Source organism: Telmatherina bonti (genome assembly GCF_933228915.1).
Source record: "Telmatherina bonti genome assembly, chromosome: 18".
Taxonomy (NCBI): domain Eukaryota; kingdom Metazoa; phylum Chordata; class Actinopteri; order Atheriniformes; family Telmatherinidae; genus Telmatherina; species Telmatherina bonti.
In genome coordinates, this window is record NC_136616.1 from 18,144,841 (window position 1) to 18,171,877 (window position 27,037).

The 27,037-nt window shown below is 41.8% G+C and overlaps 1 protein-coding gene across 1 annotated transcript; it reads right to left on the reverse strand.

Moving 5' to 3' along the window:
• On the reverse strand, positions 1 to 26,341 carry tesk1b (testis associated actin remodelling kinase 1b). The gene is made up of 11 exons (XM_079257348.1): positions 26,138 to 26,341; positions 24,665 to 25,364; positions 11,529 to 11,650; positions 11,260 to 11,308; positions 9,426 to 9,572; positions 8,677 to 8,759; positions 4,326 to 4,416; positions 3,434 to 3,517; positions 2,314 to 2,400; positions 2,063 to 2,159; positions 1 to 1,967 (listed from the first exon to the last, which is right to left on the reverse strand). Exons 2-11 carry the CDS (start codon positions 24,851 to 24,853, stop codon positions 847 to 849), a joined length of 2,070 nt encoding a protein of 689 aa, XP_079113474.1. The 5' UTR covers positions 24,854 to 25,364; positions 26,138 to 26,341; the 3' UTR covers positions 1 to 846.
• Positions 26,342 to 27,037: the final 696 nt, after the last annotated feature.

The window sequence follows — 27,037 nt, forward strand, 5'->3', positions numbered from 1 at the left end:
TTTATTCAATGCCGTTTTAAATAATAAGAATCTGTACATCTCTTGAGCAGGTTTTTAACATTCATTCACAAATATAAAGATAAACAGTTTTCTCCTCTTAAACAGTAATACGGTTGAAGTGCTTTGCCAGGCAACCAGAAGGACCAACAGAGATCATACAGAAACAAAAATAGCCATAAGAATGGTGTACAGTGCAAACACACAGACAGACACACAGCCTCTCACATTCATGTCAAACAAACTATTACATTACACATACCTCTGCAATACATCATACACCTCTTGATAATTAAAGACATTAAAGCAAAACTGCCTGTTCATTCAAAAGCAGCACCAAACATTGAAAATCATTGCAACAGTATTAATACTAAGCTTAACATTCCTCATCTCAGCATCATATCATTTATCATAAGATCTTTACAACGGTAAATGTACAGGATCAAACTGACTGGGCCCCAAACTGCAGAGTTCACATGCTGATCAGTTCTGGATGCTTCCAATCAATCGGTAAATCACAGGCACAGCTGACATCACAGACTGCGATACCCTCGGTCCAGCAAGGGTGTAACCACCAAAGTTTCTCTCCCAAAGCCTTAATAGAGAAAGCCTGCCTTTTTCTGTTTTGTTTTTTTTCTTAAGAGTCTGGATAGTAGTATAATAAACCCATCTAGACATTTCGAGCTTCCTGTGCAACAACAAAATAAATTGTCTGGAAAAAAAGCAGAGTATTGCTGCATTAAAATCTGTGCAAATTTTAAGAAGACCCGCTTAATTTCCAGGGAAGAAATCTTGGTGCAGAGTGCCCATGGCGGCTCTGCATGCATTTGGTGTTGGGAAGTCAGGGGTTTATGTCTGCACCCCTGGCAAGGAGAGTCCCGGCTCCATGCTGGTGGTGGTGGTTGTAGGGGTAGGTGAGGGCGGCAAGCCCTTGGGTCCCGAACTAAGCAGCCCGTGGGAGGCTGCCTGGTCGCCGTTTAAGTTTTTGTAGGGGTTTCTGCGTGGTGGAGCTCTAAGACAAACTGAGGGGAAGCGAAGGCCTGCCAGGCAGCAGCCAGGACAGGAGATCACCTCCTCCTGGTCCAGAGAGTGTCCACTACCAGAGCCAAAAGGAGAGGAACCGGCGGGGTCACTTGGCGAGGAGTGATAACCGTTGTTATTGGTGGTCGAAGTATTGGTGGCTGCGTTCCAGCCTAGTGGTCGACTCGCAACCATATTGTGGTTGTCCAGACTAGAGAGGGGAGGAAGGCTTGGAGGCCCGTTGGAGATGGCGGACCCCCAGCCATTGGAGTAGGGAGGTGTGGAAGGTTGGAAGGGAGTTGAGGAGTGAGAGGGAGGAGGAGGCTGTTTGGAGCAAGGAGATGAAGTGATATCTTGTGTATCTGGGGAGCTGGAACAGTCCATGGGCTCTTCATTCCTCTCTTCTTCCTCCTCCACCTCCTCTTGCTCCAGCAGGTTCAGAGACAGAGGCTCGATAGACAACGGAAGACCAGAATCCCCCGTCAAGCGAGTCTCATTCTCTCCTGCTAACAAACTTTCCTCCTCGCTCACTCTGTTCGTGTCCCCATTTGAACTGTCCATTTCTGACGTCAGCTCCTCCTCGGTGAGGATAGTGTTAGGTGCTGATGTGAGGTGCGGGGGCGGCGTGCAAGGCAGCGAATGGCAGCGCCGGTGCCTCCTGGGCATGTCGGCACCATCCGCTTCAGATGCAGGAGCGTCATCGCAGTCTGGTGGAGGAGGCAGCGTGAAGGTGAGGGAGATGACAGACTTGCTGGGAGTGTCGAAAAGCTTGATCTTCCCGCCTTTGAGATCCTCTCGCTGGGAGAAGGGGTTGAAGCGAGCAGGAGGTGCCAAGGGAGCAGATGTGGGCGTGTCTGGAGAATGCAGCATGTCCGACTTACTGCGCGAGAGGCGGGGATCTGACATGAGGCACAGGGATCGCCTTCGCACAGGAAAAGCTGGAGAAACAGCTTTTAAAAAGACAAACAAACCAGAATAAAATGTTAGTTTACAAAGGCAAATATCAGTTTATTCTGTTAAGCAGTCTTAAAAAAAAATGTCCCACCTTTGACCAGAGGTTCCTCCTTCTGCCTCGTCTCAGCATGCCTCCTCTCCAGCTCTGCTACGATTTGGGAAAAAGATGGACGGAGCTTTGCCTTCATCTGGCAGGAGGGAATAAAGAATGAGCACAACAGTAAGTGAGACGCTGAAAAGTAAAGTAGAGAAAAAGGTTTTTGTTTCCCCCCACTGACAGAATGGTAAGACATCCGTCATATCAGGATTAGTGTGTGCAAATGTCAAATGAGTGTTTCTTACATTACAGCAAGCAATTGCCATATCCAGGAAGTAAGAGGGGCATTCTCCCACCATCTGTCGAAAAGCCTCCACATCCAGACCAAAATCCTGGACGAAAAAAAACCAAATTAATTTCCCCAAAAGCCTTGACAAGAAAATATAGTCTGTTTTTAATCCATCTTCAAGTAAAAAGCAGGGATGTTGAAAAACTTTCACTGCTCTGCTGTGAAATGGCCACCAGGGGGCGAAATGCGCTCATAATAGCCTCCAAGGCATGAAAACTGGCTTAAAACTTCATCTGCAACTTTAATGAATATCTAAAAATAACTGGCAGACCATTTTTTTTTTATTTTTTTTTTTTTTACAATGCAATTTAATTATTAATGTAATGTTGCCATAAAAACTTCCTCAATTTTATTTGCACAACAGTAGTAACAGCATGCACACAACATTTTAAATTTCAGACATCCTACAGTGTTTCTGCTTTTCCAGTCTGAACACATGGCATGTATGCAGCGAAGCGGTGATGTGACCTGCTGAGCGAATAAACTGCTTTTAGTTTCGTCGCATATGTTGAGCTTTTCACGAGCATGTCAATTTTCTATCAAGATAAGGAAGCGAGCTTCCTCTTCATCCAAGATGGCAATCAGTAAGGTTTTGAAAGCAATACATCCAGCTACCAGTGTAGTTGAGTAAATCAGGCATGGTGCAACTTTTGCTGAGAAATCCAAGTCATCATGACACTGATGGTTGCACAGTAGCTGTGTTCAGGAACTTTTAGATACTGAAAAAAGAAATACCTTGAGGTATTTGATCTGCCTCATACTTGTTGGGTGTGTTTCTAGTTACATTCTGATAAAGCCATCTTTCATCTTGAAGTAGTCTATAGATAAGGAACAGGGCTAGTCTTAAGTCTACATGATTCTTTAATGTAGTCAAAGTACTTTTTGAGTTCATACGCACACATCCACTTGTTAAAACCCTTATTAAAAGCTTCACTGTTTGCCTGTTTTGTTTTTTTTTTTCTCTTTTAATTTGCAGAGGTATATCACACAGAGACCCAGTTAAATAGATGTATGAGATAATGAGCCCGTCAAGATGCATAACAGGAAAACTGCACTGCGATGAAGACTATCGGTACCTCAGTGCGTGGCAGGACATCGGGGTCGGCCTGTATTCTTGCAATAATCTCACACAGGATGATTCCATATGCGAACACATCCACCTGAAAAGACAAAACAACAAGCTTGTCAAACAGACACACAAGAACTAACTGAGGTCAAATAAAGCAGAAAAGCAACATACAGGATCTGCATGTTTTACAGCTTTTCTTTGATCAAACTGAGGGCTGCCAGCAGGTTTTCATTCATTTCACAGACAAGACATAAAATTTTTGGCACAGAAAGTAAGTAAATTTATGTTTGGTGGATTATTTTTCCCCTCATAATAATCAACTGTTGTTGCATCATGCATCTTCGGAAAGCCTGATTTGTCACTTCTACCACGTATAATGTGTAAAGATTGCGCTTCTGTGGAATGAGCAACAGCTAAACATATAGGAAGATAAGCAACAGAGTAGTTCACCTCTTTGATTCAAAGGAAAATCTGTTAGGTTAGGGTACTGGGAATGCACAAAGCGACTTTTCCAAGTGAAGGCACTTGAGTTTCAATAAAAAAGGCTGGTATGAATAATCCAAATGTACCGAACCACACTCTGGCATCTGGTTTACACTAAATATAAAGCTTCCTCCAAGTCCAGACAGAATAACTTAAGGCTGTATATGATCCAGTTTTTGTTATTTCAACTTCAGGATTTTAACAATTCTTTTGTAACTCCAGCCAAGAAATACACCAGTTATGTAATAGTTTTGTTTTCCTGTGCTATAATAATGGATTTCTAAAATATTTATTGCTTTACATCAATGCCCTGCTACTTGGTTTATTTGAGCAGCTCTCATTACACCCACTATGGACCTTGAACTCTTGCAACAATCTGGATCTGAAAGGAAGTGAGGAAAGCGACCTGCCGTTACCTTTTCATTGTAAACTTCTCCTCGGAGCACTTCCGGGGCCATCCAGTAGGGGGAGCCGACTACGGCCAATGGCTCCTGGACTTCCTCCTCACTGCAGGGAAAAAAGAGGAAGGAGAGGATGGAGGAAGAGACAAGCCATGTTAAAATGGAGATTAGCAAATATCTTTTTTTTTTTAAAAAAGAAAAAAAAAAAAAAGAAAAATCAACTAAAAACAAAAACCATAAAACATTAGGTTTCATTAACCCTGGTTAACATTTCCACCTCATTTCCTTTACATTACAACTGATGATAAAAACATATCCAGGTTTCAACTCATTAAATAAGACCATTTGCTGCTTTGTTTATTATTTACTCTATATTCTCAAAATTAACTCAATAAAAATGGTTTACATCATCAAGCAATCAAAGTTTCTGGGGGAGAACCTATGGAGTTTGCACATTAACCCCCATATATGTCTGGATTCTTTCACAACTTCCTACCAGCTCCAAACACATGTATGTTTGGCAGATTTGAGTCAATTCTCTGTAGAAGTAAGTGGGAGTCTCTCTGCTGGTTTCTCTGATGGACTAGGAACAGTTCCAGCCCCCCTGCAACCCCGCATCAGAATAGTCAATTATCTTGAGGAAATTAATTGTTTGTTTTTTTCCCACATAACGATACATCCCGCCATCACAAGTGGTAAAAGCATGCGTCCACAGCTGCTTTCAGTGTGACTGTCACTATACAAGGGGGGTGTAATCTAAAATGGACACGGAATGAGATTAAAAAAAAGTTTAAGAGGATATGAACTATTCTCGTGATGAGTTATTTGCAAACATGCCAGCTGTAGCTGCTGATTCTTGATGGTGACAAGAAGAACAGACTTCCACCAGACAGACTAATCTTATGGGCTGGAGCAGTGTTTTGATGGGCACACCATGTAGCCAATCACATGTAAGGAAAGATGAAGCCTAGCTCAAGATTTCTACACTTACATGCTTGAATTAATGAATACAGATGTAAGGTTTTTTTTTCTGTAGGAGGTTAGATGGTCACCTTCTGCAATGGTTATTTAACAACATTTTAAATAACCATAAATTTAATTTCATTTTCCTGATATCTGCATCAAGGCCTGCAGAAAAGGGTTTGTTTTCATTGATGCAGTAATATGAGCAAATAAGATGTGTGCTTTAACATATTCATTAGGCTTTACAATGACAAGCTGACTTAGTGATGCATGCAAAATGAGAAATTTTACTTCATTTGCACACTCTTTCAGCAGCCGGTGATTTCTAAAAGACTAACAAAATAACAGGATGGTGTGACAGGCACAGTCATAACACTTAATTTGATTAATGCAGAGCCCAGACAAGACCCAAACACACAAACCCCCGCTGGCAGATACTTCCTCCCTGTTCTATTTCCATCTGCTACTGTGGTCTATGATACGACAGAAAAATCCAGGGATGGAAGAGGGAGAAATGAGAGCAGAGACGGTCGTAGCTCCCAATGTAAACACATTGCATGTTGCATAAGGAGAAGTGGAGTGACAGAAATGCGAACGCTCTGAAAGCAGAAGGAAACCGAGGGGAAACAGCTTGACGGAGAACTCAAACAGTGAAAGTTAACTGGCAAAACAAGAAAAAATTACAGCAAAGTGAGGTACAAGAACAAATTATTTGCAGGACGGCAGAGATCCTGTAAAGCAGAACAAGCAGGAGGATAGCGGGAATAGTTTGACCTTATTTGGAGCGTTTCTCCTTAGGCTCTATCATCTCCTTTCCTTTTGCCCTTTCCCTTTTAACTCCATGCCATGAACACAACTTTAACACTACAGTACAACCACACGCACACACAGAGTGTGTTTGTCAACAGTATCCAATCTCGTAGTGGTATGCTGCAGGATGCAACAGTGTTGGAGTAAAATAAAAAGCAAACATGGCATTGAGGATGACCGCAACACAATTCAGCAGCTGCGGTGACAAAGGAGCAGGCATGCAAAAGTAAACTGTGACAAACAGATGGAGGTTCTGCACTGAAAAATATAATTTTTGATTTAGTTTTCTCTTGACTTTCTCCCCCAACTTCCGCTGGTTCGTTTAAAATATATCTACAGGTTTAGTGAAAAGCGTTAAAACCACCCTAGTTACCAGCTTGTCATCCTCCCCGACAGTGTTTACACAAGGGGAGACACAAATGGTGCCTGGGCAGCAAATGCATGAGCGGAAGCAGAGCACACACCCGCGCACACACTCACGCGCAGAAAAGGGCAAATCAGGCAACCGGCACAGCTGTCTCTTCTCAGCAAGAGTTGTTTTTAAGTGGCTGGCCTGAGGACGGGAAGCCAAGGACTGATAGGACATCAGTACGAGTAAAAAACAAATACGCTGGAGCATCAGCTTTGCACTCATGTCAGCCTCTCCTAGTATCTCAAAGATGTTTCTCCTGTGATGTTTGAGATTAGAAATTTGTCCAGTTTGACATGTGCTGACATGGATGTAGAAATATTTCAGAATATTTTTCAGAATACAATGAAAAAGAATTCTTCCATGGCCATGTCTTTTGTTAAACTGAACACATAATTTCCAGCACTACGCTTTTATTCTAGCAGAGCAGGTTTGAAAAACTTAGACTTGCCAGATCTGCCAAAAATGGACACAAACATTATCGCTGCTTAAAGCTCAACTCCCTAAAGGCCCACATCTGATACTTTAACTTGTAGAAACCGGCTATAGAGCAGCTGTCAGCATTTGTAAGCAGCCTTGTCAGTAGTTGAGTAAAACCTTTGAAATGACCATTTTTTTTGTTCCACATTGGAAAATAACATTTATTGTGGTAAAAATGGACCTCAAGGCCAACAAGCTACAACAGTGGTGCCCAAAGTCAGTCCTCGAGGACCTGCTGTCCTGCAGGTTTTGTGGTTTGCTGCTTCCACATAACTATCAAATAAAATGGATTTGACAGCCAATGATGTTCTACACAATAACTCTTACTTTGAGACAGGTGTGTTGGAGCAGGGATACACTGAAATCCTGCAGGATTGTGGTCCTCAATGACTGGAGTTGGACACACCTGAGCTACAAGTAGTAGCTAGACAGAAAAATCAGGGCTTTCCTACTTAAATTGCTGCCTCCAACATTGCCCACATAACAGAAGATGAATGTCGATTGGAAATCTTTCTGTTAACCAAGCACATTTTTTGTTATTGTTTACCATACAGGTGGATGCAGCCCTTCAGTTACAATTAGTATTTGTGCTTTTTGTTTCTATATTTGATTATTAATGTGCAATCATCTGCTAAATTTGATTGAAATATCAATAAATATCATCTTACACCAGCAGAGATAACATGATCTTCAGAACAGGCCTCCAAGCTAGCTTAAACACAGGTTTAAGCTAGCTAGGGGACATAGCTTGGCTTAGAAATTAGATAAATTTATATTTAAAGTTCAGATTGCAAACGATAATTTCTCCTTGTACAACATGTAGAAAAATCAGTGAGCTTCAGAAAGTTGGTATGATTTAAGTTTTGGAAAGACAGCAACTTCTATTTCCCAGTTTTATGCTTTGCTAATCTCTTTTTAGCTTTAGCTCCATAAAGTGCTATGCCAAACAAAACACGGTCCTAATTCATTCCTCAAAGTAAAAATAGATCAAACTGTCTCAAAACCTATTAAAGAAACCTTAAATAGCGGAATATAAAAGCTCTTCAAAAGTTTAATATTACTTATTTTACACTAATAACACTTAAAATTTATATTTTTCCTCTTAAATTGGAAAATATGTTCCACATGACGACAATTTAAAGTTAAAAAAAAAAAAAAAAGACCATTAACTATTTCTGGAGACGTGTAGTCACCGGAGAAATGGCAGAAGAAAACTTATTTCTAGTTTCACACTGCAGGCCAGTCATAAATCAAGTGGACCACATAAAAGAGACCAAACACAGCTGCAAATACAGTGGAACAGACTGTGCGAGTTTGTTGCAAGTCAAGACATCTGAGATTAAAAATTGACATCACTTCTGTTAGCCAAGCTAACAAGAAGCTCTTTCAACTCTATCCAACTTGTGAAATTGTGTTGCAGCATTATTTATTTTTATTATTATTAGAAAGCCTAGTGGGATTAACCACAATAATTGTAGAGAATGCAGCATTTGCCTGCATAAATATGGAAAAAAATTATTTAGTGAGTAACAGTCTATGTATGACTGTCATGTGAAAGACAAAAAGAAAAAGAGAAGTTGTGTCAAATATTTTCCATGCATACAGAGATATGGCCAGAGTGTTACACAGGACAAATAGACGTGAAAGAATTTGATTTATTGAGCGTGACTTATCTAATCACACAGTGTTGATGGATAGACCAACCTGTAATCTGGGATCTTCTCTGCCAGGCCAAAGTCTCCCACCACAGCCGAGCACACACCTCCCTCCCAGCGCACCAGGCAGTTCTGCAGAAGGTCACAAGTCACAAATGCATGATGCCTTAAACTGCTGTATGTCCACTGAGTATAAAAGAAAAAAAAAAAAAATTACCATCTAAATTCAGTCATCTAGAAAGTAGACACAGGTGCTTGGAGATTTTCTGGCTTCAACCAACCTTTTAATACACTTCATTTTGCCTCTAAGCGGATTTTATCATCACCTGCCAAAATTGTGATTCATTCAAGGCCGAGTTACCCAGAGGGCAGACAATGCCGTGTACCAGAGTGATGAGGATTTCTGTAACTTTGACATCAAGCCAGTTTCACATCATTTCCAGTTTCAACATCTACATTATCAACAGAAAGACTGACAAGAATTAGCACTATTAACTTTTTGTGGCTCTGCAATGGACTGGCAACCCGTCCAGGGTGTACCTTGCCTCTTGCCCGAAGGCTGCTGGGATAGGCTCCGACTCCCCGCAAACCTTAATCGAATTAAGCCATTTCAGAAAATAAATGAATGAATGAATGAAAGAATGAATAACTTTGTGTTTTTTTCCCACCCAATCAGTCTTGTGTTGCAGAACACATACAACTGACTGAGACTTAATGTTCATCTTTGTTCTTCAACTATACAACTTGAGAAAACAACTCCCAGACAAAGATCAGAGTGATGCGTTTCTGTGTTGTTACCTTGGAGGTGAGGTCCCTGTGGAAGATGCCTTTGCTGTGCAGGTACTTGAGTCCCCGAGCAATGTCCAAAGCGAGGCTGAGCCGCACAGTCCATGACAGGTACATGTCGCTGCCCAACAGCTGCTCCAAGTTACCGCCGTTGATGTACTGCACCACAAATGAGTACAAAAATAAATACATAAATAAAATCAATCAAAGAGGTTCATTCGGAGTGCATTCTTTTGTGCAAATGTTTGAATAGAGGGACTTCACCGGGGCAATAATCACTGAGGTCAGTCAAAAAAGAAATCCCCAACTTATTTTATGTTACCAGAAACATTCAATTCATATTTATTTGTTTAGCACCAATTCAAGATCGGTCTGATCCACATTAGTCCGAAGTCCGGTCCTCGAGCTCTACGATCCTACAACTTTAAATGCAACTGTTCTCCAGCCAGAGGTGTATAAAGTAGAAGTTGAAGTAAAAATAAAGTAGAAGTCCTGCCATGTTTTTGGATCTACCAATGCATTCAGAATGGGTGTTTTCCCTGACAAGCTTATCTACCATGCAGGGGAGCAGAGCTATGAAACTGACCTGGTTTAGTGACTGGTTAGAAAGAGCTGCCGGACAGGACTTCTACTTTATACACCTTTGTCTACAACACACCTGAATCAAATTAATTGCTTGCCACCAGGCCTCTGAAGGGTTGAATGACATGTGGATGAGGAACCCAAGTGTGGATGTTGGAAATAGGTTGCATATTATATATACATATACACACACACACACACACACACACACACACATATACATACACACGCTCTGTGGAAAATACTGGGTTTGGGAAACAGGATGAGTGTTAGGTGTCATTAGTCATTGCATAGTGGTAGGAGCAAATAAGTTAAACTTCTTCCTACCCCTTTTTAGACTTGTCAACAGAGTATTGGGTATTGTTGGAGGCTATATGTATGAATGTAAGCAAGTATGTATAGGTATATGTAGGTATGTGTATATATGTAGGCACAAGAAGAATATAAGTAATGTTGATCTAAGAATACGCAGGGCAGTGGGGAAAAAGGGAAAAAATACTTTAACAGGACAGAAACCTCCAGTAAAACCAGATTCGGAAAGGGCGACCATCTGCCTCAACCGGTTCACGAGATACTGCTAGTTTTTATTTTCACTTCACAGCAGTTCACCTGCCTTGAATTCTTATGTAAAATCCTCACTGATCATAAAAAAGCCAGCAATGTTGAACTGTTACAGTGGAAACCACCACATTTAAAAACTGATTTGTTGCTGTTAAAATAAAAAGAAATGAAAATGTCTGAGTAGAAACAAAAAGCTTTTCCTTTTCTAATTATCTATTGTGAAAGTATAAATAACTGGAAATTTACTATATTCACTATATTCCTTCATTTCCAAAAGCTGCTGAGAAAATCTCTTCAAAACCTTTTGACCTGCTGAGTAACCATAGCAACATCTGTTCAACTTATCACATGTATGAAGCATGTGACATGAACTGGCTAACCTCTGCCTGTGCAAAAAGTCAATTCTGGTTTGTCGTCACACCGCGATACACACTTTTGTGTATTCCTCAGAATTCATGGGTTTACACATGTAAATGTGAAAATCTGCTGCCTTCATTACCAAACCCGTTTAGAAATCTGGAAACGTATCTGAGCTTTAAAAGACTTTAAAAAAAGACCACTTGAAAATGCATGATCTGGTTATCCTTTACATCCCCTGTATGCAGCATCGCCCTGGTTGGCCTTCCTGTGAAACTGCATCAAGATGAACTTCTATTGGTTTAGTGAGCACTTTAGCCTACTGTGGCCAATATGTGCATCTTACCTCTGTGAGAGCATGAAGCTGCCCCTCATGGACACACACTCCTATAAACCTGAAAGAAAGGAAGACAAACAGTCCTTATTGCAAACAAGGAAAACAACCGTCAAGGCTCTTTGTCGGGTATTTAAAAGGTTATTCATAAGAAAAAAACATTTATTGCAGTGTTTTAATTCATATATTTCAGGTGAATTAAAAGTCACTGGAAAGAAAAAAAGAAAAAAAGTCTGTTCGCTCTGTTAAAAGCCAAACAGAAACCAAGCTCATCCTGTTACCTGAGTATGTTACGGTGCGATAGTCTGTTCATGAGCTGGACCTCCCTGAGCATGTTGGCTCTGTTGCTGGCCAGGATGTTCATCTTCAGAGCCATTACCTGACCTGTGACACGATGCTGCACCTGGATGAACAGGACAAAAGACACATGCCTTATGCTTCAACTCACATTAACCAGGTCACACTGAAACCATTACAAACTACAGCTTCTAACTGGAGCAGAATGTGCAAAGCCAAGACACGAATATAAAAAACAGGAAATATCAACCATTAGGACCAGTCTCACCCAACCAGCTCTGAAGAAAATAATGCTGGTTTCAGACGCCTATTTGAACAGTTCTGCTGTTCATTATGATGACTTTACTATGCATACAGAAATCTTATCACCATCGCTGTGAGGAAATGAGATGAATGTGCCACAGTGTGCTGAGTGATGCGAAAACCCCATCATGGAAACTTTAGCAGGTCAGCTGCATGCCTTCAACGACCTTTTCTGCCAAACCTGCTGCCATGGCAATGGCTCCGTCTGGTATGGTAACCACAGAGAGGCGACACTCTTTCCACAGGCTATGTATTTGTGCTTATTTGCTTGGCACATAGTTAAGACTTCCAAAAACAGACATACAAGCAGCAGACAAGAGCTAAATACCTTGGCAGTGTTTACAGAGAGAATTCAGAGGTGTTTCTCACTCTGTGGGCGTGTTAGTTTGTGAGCGACTGGAGTGAGAAAGTGTGTGTTTTACCGGTTTGTGTGTAATTACTATAGTTAGAAGTCCCAAACGTGTGTAACAAAGGCTAGTGTTTGTGTCTATTTTTTTGTATATACTCTGTTTTTATGCCATCTTCAACCCAATTTCTGCCAGTCATGTTCTCTACATGGTGCTTATTATACTGTGCTACTACGTGCTTTCCAGGTTGGATTGGGATTGGCAAGCAAATACCATTAAGCACTGGTAATTAAATACTCTTACAATTAATGAGTTTTACAAGGATTCAGCGCCCAACTTGAATGTTTTAAAAATGATAGGACATTCCCCCGTGTCTGATCGTGTCTGCAGATTAAATCTGGATTAAGTTGCTACAGTTCATCCTATTCAATCCAAACGGCAGCACCTGACATAACCAGAACAATGTGGCATACACCAGTTTCATGTAGCAACAAATGCACAGATAGAAAACAAGGAAATTCTACCTGCATCTGATGGCAGGGAAATCATTAGAGGGAAACACAATCTGCCTCAAAGGTGGGAAATGATCATGAAGCAGTATAAGGAGATCATGGTTAAACACTACTGTGCATCATGGCGAGAGGCTCAAAGACCACCTTTCGGTGCACTTTCTGCTACAACACAGGAGTGTAAGATGGTGTGATGGGTTGCTCAACAGGATGCAGACACTGTTGTGTGGAAATGAAAACAAATCGGAACAGATGGGCAGATGGAAAACCAAGTGAGCTAAACAGAACGAGTGGAATTCGATCAAAAGGAGCTAATCTGGTTCAGATGTGGAAGCAGAAGCCTCTGGAGTAGCTTTTAGAAAACACAAAAGGGATTTTAATGGATTATTAAGAGATTACCCAATCACACCTAAAATAAAACTCCAAATCATGAAACACCTTCCAGCTCTAATACGACTGATCTAAACTAACCTCCTTAATAGACACAGCTGTTGACTTTAGTCCTACCTTAAATCCACCAGCAGCTACCAGTACAGGATGCAGATTGTTGTCTCCTCATAGCAACTACCAACACATGGCTGGAAGCAAGGCAAGACTGATTATCTCATGATTGATCTTGTGATTCCCATGAGAATCCAGGAGCTTTGTAAGGTAACCCAATGTGTTAAGCAGGAATTATGGCAAATCTCCTTACCACCATTTTCTACCCGTGTACTAAATTACTTCAGTTATTCTGTATAGGAGGCATGCCTACTGAATATATCGGTCAGATTCAAAATGTGCAGCAATCCCTCACAGAGCTGCAAGAAAACATTGATTGTCATTGACTTTGCACTCTTGTGATCCGTCCCCAAGGCCGGATTATCCAATGGGCATTATGGGCGCGGGCCAAAGGGCCCTAACCCACAACAGTGTCTAGTGTATTGCTATTGGTACCATTGGCTGAGAGATGTTAGAAATGTCTTTTTACAGTGTATCATTCCCATTTTTCACAATGTTGCGGTGGGGAAGGGGGCCCCTGGAACATTCTGGGCCCTGTCCGTCCCTAAACAGTTTCAATGTCCAGTCGCACCCTGACCAGTGTGACCCAGATGAGTGTTTGCATCAGCAACCAGCATGTGAACCCTGCAGCTCTAGTGCCAGCAGCTCAGTGACCTCTCAGGTGAAAAGAGGTAGTCCCCGAGGTTTTGTTGGTCACATTTAACAGTTTAAGGGATCAATGATTAAAAAAAATAAAATAAAAAAAAATCTTTGTCTACCAGGTATCTCAGTATGTAAAGGGATATTTTGCAAAACAATCACACATAACCTCAGGGTGGCTCTTTCACAACCCAACTTAAATTCCGAGTGAGAAATGTTGGTGAACTGGGACGTCAAACTTTAAGAGCCTGTTTGTTAATAGCAGCAGGATGCCTTCCGGTGTTGGGTGAACACTTGTTTACATTTGGAAATCATGAGTTGTGACTAATGGTAGGCTGTAATCTACATTTCCTACGAGCTAATAATAAAGCTAAAGCATTGGTTTCAGGTTGCGCCTTCATTAGCAACGTGGCTGTGTAATGAAGGGCTGGCAGAGGAAAGTAGGGCGGCAGGAGAGAGGGTCAAAGTGTCACGTCTTGTGCTCAAGTCAGACACTGGCCTGGATTAGAGGGGGGATTGGGGAAAAAAAAAAAAAAACAAAACCCCCACAAAAGCCTATTAGGGGACAGATGAGAAAGCAGCGACTAACGCTATTAACATACACACATGCATGTTGGCTGGGCTTTATTTTATTCATTTGTTTTGTGAATGTGTAAATGTTTTACTCAAAGTTTCTTAAAGACTTCAGCCAGTGGGAAAGTGCTGCATGCATGAATGAACACTTGCAAATTAAAAAATAAAACAGTAGTTGTGTCGTCTTGTTTAAAAAAAAAAAAGAACTCGAGTAGAAATTTAACATTGTAACACTAGCATGGAGGGTGTGTCAAACTAATTTATGCTTCTGCTTACTGAAATGATGCAGACACCCTTAGGTTAGCAGAAACAGCTCTGGAGCCAATCAGAAGGCGTCTTTATCAAAGAAAAAAAAAAAAGACGCCATCTGCAGCCATGAGCACTGATTACAGGACACACTGGTCTGGCTGGGAGTTGCTTTGAATCATATTTGCCCACTTATCCCCAAATGCATCCTCTTAAACCTTACTTTAAAACACATATGCACGCACACACACACACACACACACACACACCTCTATAATCCTGTGATTGACAGTCAGCTACACACAAACACACTGAGTCACACTGTAGGCAGGTTGCTTTGCAGACATAAGCCAACTGCTGATGCAGCAGTGGTTGGAAATGCAACCTTGTTTGACCTAGCTGTTCTGTCCTGACAGATTTTTGCCTCCAAACAAACAAGCTCTCACTTATCATCAAGGGCTTGAGTCTGACTCAACACAGAGCTCATGTGCTTTATTTTCTCAGGTCATTGTGTGGCTATTTTTTTTTTTTTTTGTGATCCAAGAGGCTTAAGTCTGCAAAGTCCCCGTGAAATGAGTGTTATTCCTTCGACGTGCCCCAAATCCTGCCACATTAATGGTCACATCCCCAGATGTGCTGCTGGAATGCCTACATAAAGATTATCCCACGAGACAAAGCAATTACACACACATACACACCCATGCCCAAGTACTGCTTATACACACACTCACAGAGACACGCCCTATAAAGCTACCCTTCAAAACATACTCTGCCTTGTAAAGTGCTGCTGTCAGCAGAGGAAAGGTCATGGGCATCTTTTCCTCTCGCTTCACGCAGCCAACATGTGCGATGCCTGTCGTTAGGCAGCTGCCTGATGACAGAGAGACCAGAAGGGGACACACACACACAAACGCACACTGGAGAAAGAAAGAAACAAACTCAGTAATAATAAAGTATCTTAAATATAAAAGTTCCTATTTTTATTCATTTTCTGTTCAGCTCAGCCCAAGTCAGGGTCATGATTGGGGGCTGGAGCACATCCCAGCAACGAGCAGGCAAGAGGTAGGTACATCCTGGACAGGTCCATTGCAGGGTCAACAGAGACAAATGACCACTGGCGTGCACGCTCACCCCAAGGGAGAGTTTAGAGTGATATATTAACCCAACATGAACATTTTTGCTCAGTAGGAGGAAACCAGAGTACCATGAGCGAATTCACACATACAGGGTAGAACATGTAAAACTGCACACAGTTGATTCCCCAGCTGAGGCTGGAACCACAGACCTTCATGCACCACCGTGCGGCACATGTAAAGTTGTCTGTATAATAAGCCCTGTAGGCATTCATGGCATTTTAAAGCCCATTATTTTATGGAAATCAATTCTAAAAACAAAAGTTATGATCTTCTTGCACATGCATTTAGAACAAATTAAATGCAGTGAAATAGTTCCCTGAAATAAAAAGGTAAAGCCTAATTATAGGTAGGTGACAAGTCAGGTTGACCTTAGTGGGAGAATAAGCCGCCAGTCCTCTGGTTTAACTGCAAAACATGCAGAAGCACATAATTCACTCACTGTCTGAAATTTAATAAACCTAAAATCAGGTTAAAAAATAAAGAAAATAAATAAAGATAAAGAAAGAAAAATAAAGAAAAGCTGAATTCTGAATTAAACTTGTGGACATATCTCAATACATGCATAATATTAAGATTCATATATCTTAAGTTCCACATTGTTTCCAGTGTATAAATTCACACATGCACACTGTATGTAGTATAAAATTACTGAAAAGGGGAAATGTTACAACCATTGCTTTGCAACTTTCCTGCAGCAATACAACATACTCTCTGCAAGAGTAAACAAAGGAACCACTGATTAAATTGATACCTGATAACACCAACATACGTTTCTGTAACATGCTCTAAAAAAAAAAACAAATCGGTGCATTTAAACTTCATTTTCATGACTTAATGATATGAAAGCACCAGTCATATTTATGCAGATGCTCTGTTTTGCTGCACAGAGCATACTGTGCATACTGAATACTGTGCTTTCACCGGCAGAAGCGATTCTTACTGTAAGCAGGAAGAGAAAACGTGTTTCTGCAGAACAGATTGCATGCTGCGGCAGCGTTGCAGAGGTGGACATTATGTTTATGCGATGCTGGTCACACTTAAGCGGAACGCACAACTAAATGACTTTGCCCACAGACAGCAGGTCAGCACTGAAGGCCAAGCGGATTTTATGGTTATTCCACAGCTTCCCACCAGCAGCCAGACAGGGTTTTTCGTCGCCAGCTGAACACATACCACCGTCAATCTAAATCAATTCTGAAAACAGTTGTGGGATTATCCTCATATTGACGTCTTCCTTACAGCCTCACTTGCCTCTGAGAAAACACACACTGTGCAAGAGGAAAAAAAAGAAATAAACGAGCTTCTTCTGCACCACTTCATGATTTGCCTCCTATTTCAAATAAACACTGTAACCCATTTAACTGTATGCTGAAGTGTGAATGAAGTGAACAAAATCTTTTGGGGGGAGTGAACTCCACTCACTCTGCAAGATTGGAGAAAATGACTTCACTTCAAGAATGACTAAAAGGCCCGAGCCGCCACCTGAGGCTCTGCTTTCAGTTAAAGCGTAAAGAAGCGTGTGAGGGTGTCAGATTGAGAATGTGTGTGTGTAGGGGACCCAGACGAGGCACCTGGCCAAGCTGGGGTCTGTCAGCATAAAACGGGCGGGGGAGGTCTCCCTGTGTGGGGTCAAGAACAGACAACCTGATCCAGAAGGTGAAACATTCAAGCAGCAGACACGCACACACACACCTAGATCTGTTGCGTAACAGCAGACCCCACCCCCTGTACGGTGTCTCACATGAATCCATGCATGCAGAAAAACGTGTTTATTCTCATCACACATTTTATCGAGACAGGACTAAAACCTCAATAAATAAAAACCAAACGAAGGCCCCGTAGCGGCAGGTTAAAGCCTCTGCTCATTTAAAGTTACATTAAAAAAGATGAAGCTTGTATAAAAAAAAAAGAAAAGAAAAAAGTCAACAGCAAATTTTGATGCATCATGAAAAAGTTTCTTTTGGTTTTTAAAATGATTTTAGCAACATAACTTGTGTTCCTTTTCACTTAGAGCATGGCTGCCAAAAGTGGGCCCTCCAGGGCCGCTGTCCTGCAGGTTTTCCATGTATCCCTGCTCCAACACACCTGACTTCCATTAAATAGATCCAACAGCCAATTAACTTCTGCACAATGACTGATTATTTTGAGTCAGGTGTGTTGGAACAGGGATACATGCAGAAACCTGCAGGATTGTGACCCTCGAGGACCGGAGCTGGACACCCCTGGCTTAGAATGAGATATATCAACTTGTAATGTCTCCACACGCATGGCGTATTTGTACCAGCATTTTTATTGAAGTGTCTCTGAATGAGCAGCAACTCTGCATGGGAAGCAAGAACTCTAAAGCTTTAAAACAGCACTGATAAATTCAGACCGGGGAGGGGGTCCGAGACCCTGTTAACATCTAGCATCACATGCCAATTTATGCTGAATTAGCTACTTTTATTGGTTCAGGTGTTTCAAGCCTTAGATTTAGGTTTTGAGGTTCTTTATTTATTTTATTTAGTTATTTTTCTTAGAACTGTGCCCAGTAATATCTTCCTAAAAGAGACGTTTGATATTTCAAATGTAATTTCTTTTTAAAATCACTGGACACCACATTTCCGACGCATCAGAAAAGACAGATTTCACAGTAAGTTGTATAAAACCTCGTGCACCGTGTGTGGCTTTTACACCGTAGAGATGAGTGAGTAAATGTTTTGGTGTTTCATAAAAAACAGGCTCTTCAAACCATGACAAGACTAACAACTGAGCTCGGCTCCAACACAAAATAAAACATTTCACCATTTCTGTGATATTAGAAAGACGCCGACGCCAACACAGAGCCATTTGTTTACCTTCTTCCAGGGGAGTAGCCCTTCTTGAGGTTAAGTTAAAGACTACAGCCCTGCCAACACGCAGACGGGAGGAAACACACACACACACACACACACACACACACACACACACACACACAGTCTACAGATAAATTTACAAAAACACTGGCAGCCACAATAGAAAAGAGGGAGTAACCTGTAAAACAAGTGTTGGGCAAGACTGGATCCATTTTTAATCCCTGGTCCAGATTAAATATTTTAAGTAATTAACGTTGTTCATGTGAAGACAGGCAGGTCACATGACCGGTACTGTCGTGTTTGTGTGACAGGACAGAACATAAACAAAGCTAAATACTTGTGCAGCGAGAGGAGCAGAGCAGGCTCCAACTGGAGGGATGAATAATGAAGGGAAAGTGCCACACCGAGGCTCTGATGTTCAAGTCTACACTGGCTCTGCCATACCAATCACCTCCATCCAACAGTAACAAACACACACACATGAATGGCCTCGCAACCCCAAACACTGGAGCTGATCACAGTCACAGGCGAGACAGCCGATGATGGATCGTGTTTTGTGTGCTTGCAACTCTAAGGATCAGTTTTGTTTTTCTCTGCAGGTGTTGTTTTAGTTTTGCTGACACTGAACTGATTCCAGCAGTCAGGATTTACAAAAGACTCGGTCGCATCTCAACATGCCCTCGCTGGCAGATTCCAAGCCTTCGCTAGTTAAACGATCAGGATCTCTCCCGGTTTCAGGGAGTGTCGGGGCTTAAAAGAAACCGATAAGCTGCAGCAAAGAATTGAGAATGACAGACAGAGTAAATTAAATATGCTTGGAAACAAACGCATGCATGCCAATCATCGTGTGCAACATCCCATTTCCTTCACATTACTACTCCAACAACTCTGACTCACAAAATCTTTTCAATCGTGACAGTATTCTGTTCATAACCCCCTTCAGCCATATTTTTCTCAGTTGACTTATATCGTGGTTTGAACATGATACACACACCCTTTGTTTGCTCCACCTTCATGGCAAATTCCAAACATACACACCAGTGAGGAATCCAGCCGTAATCTTTAGTGTATTATACTTTCCTGATAACTGAAGCTAAACATTAGCGGCGCGACTCGCAACTCTGAAGAAACAGAAGAAACCCGATGGCAAAAAAATACCTGCACACATATCCGAAGATTGGTCTCGCAAGACAAAAAGAAATCGAAGACACACAACCACAAAAAACACAAGTTATGAGAATAAATCCATCAGTTTTTGTTTTTTTTTTTTTTTAATTCTAAAAATGATTATCAAAGCAGATCTTGAGATTTCGGCACTTTTCCCACAACAATCCTGACAATTGTGATTAAGCAAACCCCATTAACAGAAAATGGAAAATAAATCTCCTAATAAGACATAACAGTAAACCCAAATTAAACCCAAACCTTGATACCAAGATCAGCTGACTGTGCGGATTCTTGGCCCAACACAACACTCAGGCCCCATGAGTGCAGAAAACTCCTGATTGGGCTTGTTAGCAGAACAAATCTAATATAACATAATAAATCAAATGAAAACAAAAAGAGAATTCATTTGTTAAAATGTTTTTCATTGGATGCCAGTTTACAACACTCCCCAAAACTAATTAAAGCTGGAAAACATCTATGGTTGGAGATAAATTAGAACATTATTAAAAAATAAAAAGCTACTGCTTGCAAACATTTCAGTACTTTCTGATACAGAGTACCAATATGAGTACTAATAGAATACACTATAAGTCACATGAGTGTGGACCAGAATGCCTGAGACCACAACTGATTGGTCATTTGTCTGCAGTCATCCTCAGCTTTAGTCCTCGAGGGCCACAATCCAGCAGGTTTTCAGTGTATCCCTGCTCCAACACCCCTAACTCAAACAAATGAATCATTGTTGGGCCTTAACAGGCTGTTGGATCCATTTTAATCAAGTGTGTTGGAACAGGGATACATTGAAAACCTGCAGAACAGAGGCCCTCTCGCATCGACTCTGGATGCTCCAACTCTACACTTAAAGCTTAAAAACAGTCAGATTTTTCATAACTAAAGAGGATTTTGGTGATTTCTGTTCACAGCCAAGACAAGGCACCCATAGACCTAAAATAATGCTCAGATAACGTCAAACTCAGATTTAAAAAGGAAAAAAACAGGCACCCGACATGTTATTAGCATTTACATGTTAATAGGCATAGTTTTTTACCATATCAGCACTGTGTTCTGTACTATTTAAACACTTATGAGTTTGAATATGAATAAATAGTATCAGATCGATACTCAATACTGGTATCTGTACATCCCTAATGTGTACCAGTATAGGTTACTGGTGAAGACTAAATTAAAATGGCACATAACATTTGCGCCAACTAAAAATACCAAAAATAAATGAATCTAAAAAATTAAAAAAAAAAAAAAAAAAAAGCCCTAATCAGGCCAAACCTGAATATCTTTAGGGGTGATGCAGCTGTAGCTCTAAACCCCTTTAAAGCAATAGAACATATGCACATCGTCTCTGCAAAGGTGCTGCAGTTTAGCACAGTGTTTAAGAGGATAATTTCAGATTTTTAAAAAAATAGCTTAAAAGAAAACCTGGTGGAGCTTTAGCTGTGTTGGATGATGGGATCTCTCACCTTCTGCTGCGGCACATTTAACACAGATTAACAGCAGCATCAGCTTTTCCATCAAACTGAATAAGTGTAAGTGAAGTACAGTAAAGTGGACACAGAGTGTAATCAATACAAAGACTAAGAGGGGAAAAAAAAAAAGCCTGACAAGAAGAGAGAGACTTTTAAAGAAGATTGTGATTTCGCAGGAGAAATTGCACAGAGACAGGGCCGAATGAGAAGCAAATCTTACAGGAAGACTGTTGCACAATTTCTCATTTGAGGACAGCAGGTGTTCTGTGTATTAGCAAATATACCATCCATTATCAGAGCAGGAACAGCTGGAATATGACGCAGCAACACAGTAATCCAATTAGAAATAGATCCAGTTTGTTCAAAACCCCTGCAGCCCTGTGAAAGGCACCAGATACATCATTTCTTCCTGAAGTTAACGGAGCTGCTGACTGATTTATTTCTGATTGAGGGGTTTTATTGCTTTGGAGCCGCCGGGTTACAAAGGGTGGAGGAAAATAAATAAATAAAAATGACTGTACAAAAGCAAGACACTTTTAAAAAAAAAAAAAAAAAAAAAAAAAAAAAAAAAAAAAAAAAAAAAAAAAAAGGGGGGAAGATTATTTATTAAAAAAAGAAAAAAAAAACAACTAATGGCACTAAGATTTATTTAAACACTTTCTCATATTGCACAACTGCACTCTGGAAAGGCGAACGTCTGCCTGCAACGAGACCCATCGATCTGCACTCAGGACTGAAGCTCAGCAACATGGCGGGAAGCCAGAGCCTCCCAAACCACAGCAAGTTTCTGGAAGCTGTTAAGAGTCGGATACTACAGCAGAGGACAAGTTATTCCCTCCAAAGAAATGGATTAGGTCATTCTTATCTGACTTTTTTTTTTTTTCTCCATTTGGATACAGATTTAAAAAAAAAAAAAAAAAAAGTCATTAGGCAGGACAACTTATTGGCCTGCAGAGACAGGCAGAAATACATTGAAAGCGAGTCACCAGGCATGATAAACACCAGATTTATATGCTTGTAAATGCACAAAGGTTTGGTTAAACTATCATTTTGTTTCATTATCAGTGAATCTAGGAATCTAACAGCGTTTACATACAAAATGAACACAGGACTATAGCAAGGTGGAAATCACAATATTAGTGGAAATGATTAGTGGAGCTCTGCTCTCTGAGTGCTTTTCTAGTGCTACATATCTAAGAAACAAATTAAACCTAAAAGAGCTATAAAATGACTTTTTTTAAATATTTAACTGATGTAGAAAAAGCATAACCATAAAAATCCTGATTTCTTTGACCTTAATCGTACCAAGAAAATCTATGACTTTGACATAAACTAACCAGGATACCGCAGCAATTGCTCGGTCAGTCATACCAGCAAACACTGACAACTGCAGTAACAACTTTGCATTTATATTGCACTATCAAAGGGCAAGCTGATCCAAACCTAAGTGCCAACTTGAAAAGCCAGCAGTAAACATGGTGACATTTGCATGCTCATTGGCCATTCAAAAAAGGGCAAAAGCAGACGGAGTGACATCATGAGACTGAGAGGCCTGACGAGACGAGCGAACACAATGAGTCTGTTCAGAGAGAGCACTTAAACATAACTTTAAGCTGTTGCTTTCTTTACGTGTACCACAAGACAGATGTAGTATAGTAAACAATAAAATTACCAAGTGCTGTATGGGAATTATGCCGGATCTGACAGGAACATCAGCAATCAGATGACTGAAGGAGTAACCGCTATACTGTGCTCAAAAATAAACAATATAAATAGTCTTTCGTGTGAAAAATAATTCATTTTCATCTCAAAGGATTTCTGGCATCCGCTCAAATTTACAAACCATGATAGTCACACTAAGAAACAAGCTGAAACAGACTTATTAGAATTGTGCAACCTGATCAGAATAACACAAGTCCCTAAGCCCATATGAGACACAAATAATCAGTTTCTGGAGAGAAAAACTGAGAAATAAGCCAGAAAAACAAGAATGAAACTTGAGCCCTTCATTCCTGTTGGTTAACTATCAAAGAGTATTAACATTTATTAAAAGCGAATACTTAAAATTAGTGTTGTGCCCATTGCTCTCTGCTGAAACCTGCTAAATCCTCTAAATGTACGGTCAGTTCTTGACAAAAACAGGAAGACATAAAAAGCACTGATTGGAGTTATTTATGTTTTACCTCATAATTCTGCAGAGGAAACCATAAATTCAAGGTGATGCATGTGCTGATCCCACCTGCAGTGTCCCACGGACCAATAATAAATCACCATGAGTGTTTTGCAATGCTGAAAAGTAACGTTCCTGTGCATGCAAGCTGTAAAACCAGCCAATGAAAACGGGAGGTAAATTTGTCAACGAAGCCATCGAAACCCTTCATATTCATCACATATTTTCTTCTTCATGTCCTGAACTTGAAACGTGAACGACGTCAAGCTGCAGCGCCTCGCTAGCTAAATGAAATGGGAGTAAATTAAGAGTTTTATGGTTCAATGCACCAGAGAGACGGAGGCATATTTAAGAGGTGTTATCTCAAGCTTTGAACAACAACGCCGTTAATTAACACCTCTGTTCGCCTCGCAGAACACTACATCCGCAGCTCGCAGTCCAACTGTGAGCCTCTTAAAGGAAACTGCTCCCATACATTGTTGAGTTTATTCTGAAAAACACAGCAACGTGTGATCTGCAGCAACAAGCAGTTCAGCTGAGCATAAAACTAAGCAGACATTCGCATGAGAATCCAATCCTGAAATACAATCTAAGGTCAAATTTTCAAGATTCTACTAAACGTCATTACAAGACAAGATTTTCCATCCTCTCTCACACGACCCAGATTACTGCTGGATGGTCTATTCTTTTGTCATCTTGCATCTCCAACACCATCATTAATGAGAGCTTCCTGCAATTAACTCCATACAAGTGAGCAGCATTGTGTCAAAAGGTGGAAGGCTGCAGGTTCAGAGGAGGCGTGCATTGGGTTACCTCCACATGTGCATGATCTACCTGTCCTTATTGTATCCATTTACACACTAAAAACACAGGGTGTCCTGTGACTAATAAGGTGTCCATTTCCACCATGACACCATTCTTCCAAAATACAAACGTCACCCCCCTGCAAGAAATCAGCATTTTCAGTAGTTTTTACCATGTGGCCCAGGATGCCCTGGTTGCCATGGTTACCACTTCTTCAAGTCTGGCCAGGTGAACTGACATCTTGTTAAGTAGTAACAGTGTTTTTACTTTAAATAAAATCCTGTTTAATGGCTTTAGTCTGGTCCCCTGAGGGAGTTCACCAGCATAAATCTTGTCATAATACAAGCTGCACGTGCAAGATTTTAATGGGTGAAAGAGCCAGACATGTACACAGAGGTTTGCTCTCTCACCTTGAACACCTCAGAGAAGAAGCCCGCGCCGATTTTCTCGCGACTGAAGTCATCCAGGCGGGCCAGGGTGGACACGGCGCTGCGTAGGGCCCGGTAGGAGGACGGCCGGATCCGGTTGGTTCCGTGGACGCTGTGCATTGGCGGCTCTGCCTCTCCCTCCTGCTCCGGCTCGACCCTCTCCGTCTCCATCTCGGACGGTCCGGGAGGAGCAGGAGGCGGAGGCGGGAGGAGGACGTGGGACGTGTGCGTAGTTTAAAATCCAGCCCGACTACTGTTTACATCTCCCCTGTCCGGCTTACAAGGCCACAGCACAGGGCTCTGTCTCCTGAGAGGAGGGGGGTGGGGGGGAGAGGGTTGGTGGTGGGAGAATGCTGCAGCTGTGGTCAGCGACCAGTTAAGCCGAATTCCTGCTGTCAAATTCCTGCACAAGTCCTGGACGAGCTCGTGTCTGTGCGTCTTCAGCTCACCACGCAGCCGCAGCGGCGCATCCTGCAGAGTCAGTGCGCAGTTTGGGTGAAGCCCCTCATGGAGGCCGTGCCGTTTTTCTTCCTTTATGCTACTGCTTGGCTTCTTACTCCTCCAAATCCTCTCGGTGCTTTTCGCTGGGAAGAGGCCGGGGCTCCCTTTTTCTGGTTCCACCAATTGAATCCCGGCTTTCCAGTGCGCGCAGAGCCGCCTCGGTGGCGCTGCAGCCTATAAACTGGAGAGGGAGAGCCAGGAGAGGAGAGGAGGGGGGTGGGGGGGGGGGGGGGGGGGGGGGGGGGGGCGGAAACAGGGGCGTTAATTCACTAAATCATAAAGTGATGTGACTAAAACTCCTGCTGCTCCTACTGAGGTGATGATAGCTTGATGATAGCTGTGTCTGCTAATGATTTTAAAAAAAAAAGATCAGGCACAAGCGGAAATGGGCTTAATGGCGATTTTAAAAAATGAGGCCGATCATGAAATTTGTTCTCATTGGAGATGTCCTTCAGTAATTTTGGGTCCAAATTTCACAGGAGGAGAGGAGAGGCTGTTGGCCATGTTTCCACGTTGATATGAGCCGTAAATGCGGCATTATCGCCTCGTTATCGTTGCGTGTACTTTGCACGTAAGCGATTTTAAAGCTGATGCATTTAACTGGAAGGCATTAACAAACTCGGTCACATTGTTGGGGGTGTGTGCGTGTGTGTGGGGGGTCTCCTAAAAAAAAAAAAAAAAAAAAAAATCATCCCCCCGCAGCGTGCCTGCAGCACGCAGGATCCTGATGACCCCCCCCCACCTCAAAGCAGCGACTAGCAAATCCCCCCACAGCCCGAATGCGGTGTGTAAATTATGGATGCCAAACTGAGCAGAGTTGTGGGTCGTCTGTCACGGAGTCCACGCACTTCACACACTGCGAGGCTTCACGATTCAAGCGGGGGGGAAAAACGCTGACGCACAAATGCGCCTATAGATCGAGCGGAGACGCAAAAAAGGAGGCGTCTGACTTACCTGGCCTTGTCTAAAAACATATCCTCCACATGCGCTGGCGTCCTCCACTGAAGCCCCCAGTTCGGACCAGCCGCGGCGTCCAGTTACCAGTAGCTTTTATTTTACTAATTAATCATGTCTGAGCGCCGCCTGCACGCACGCGGACGTCTGTGGTTTCGTTTTACGTCTTCGCTGCCGCTCCTCTCAGAGCCTGTCTGGCTGTGGGCTGGCTGCACACGGAGGAAATGGTGCGGTGACTTTTGCTGTGCTTTATTGGAGGCGGCGGGGCGGGGCGGGGCGGGGCGGGGCGTGGCGTGGCGTCACGTGACCGTCACAGAAAACGCACCTGAGGCTTGAAGGCGTCCTGCTCACACACCTCCATACACCGAACTAGACTAAATAAAAAGGTCTGGAGTTGCTGCTGGCAAGTAAAATTAATCATATTCCAGAGGAAAATCACATGGCTACAAAGTAGAGTGTTTTAATAATTAGAAGTAAAAGCTGTATTTTCTTCTTTGTCGTGGTACCTACCTATAAACCCATAAAATTTATCTCAATCTTCTCATATTAGTACTATAATCAGAGGTCCATCTTACTTCAGATAAAAACATGCAAATTAAAGACTGAATAATTAGCAGATTGAGATTACAAAAAAGAAAAGAAAAGTATCCAGAAACGCAGAAGCAAGTTCTCACTTTTGGAGGTCTGCAGCACAAAAGTTAGGTAGGAATTAAATTTAGAGGAAGCAGGAATGATCTGCGGTGCAGAAGTTTCAAGGGATTGCAGCTGCATATGTTGAACATGTGTTGGATGTTTACTAAAATACTTTAAAGAACTTAGGTATGGATTGCACAATTATGAGAAAATACTAGATTAGAATGAATAAATTTAGAGCACGTTTATTGATAATTTAGAGACAAT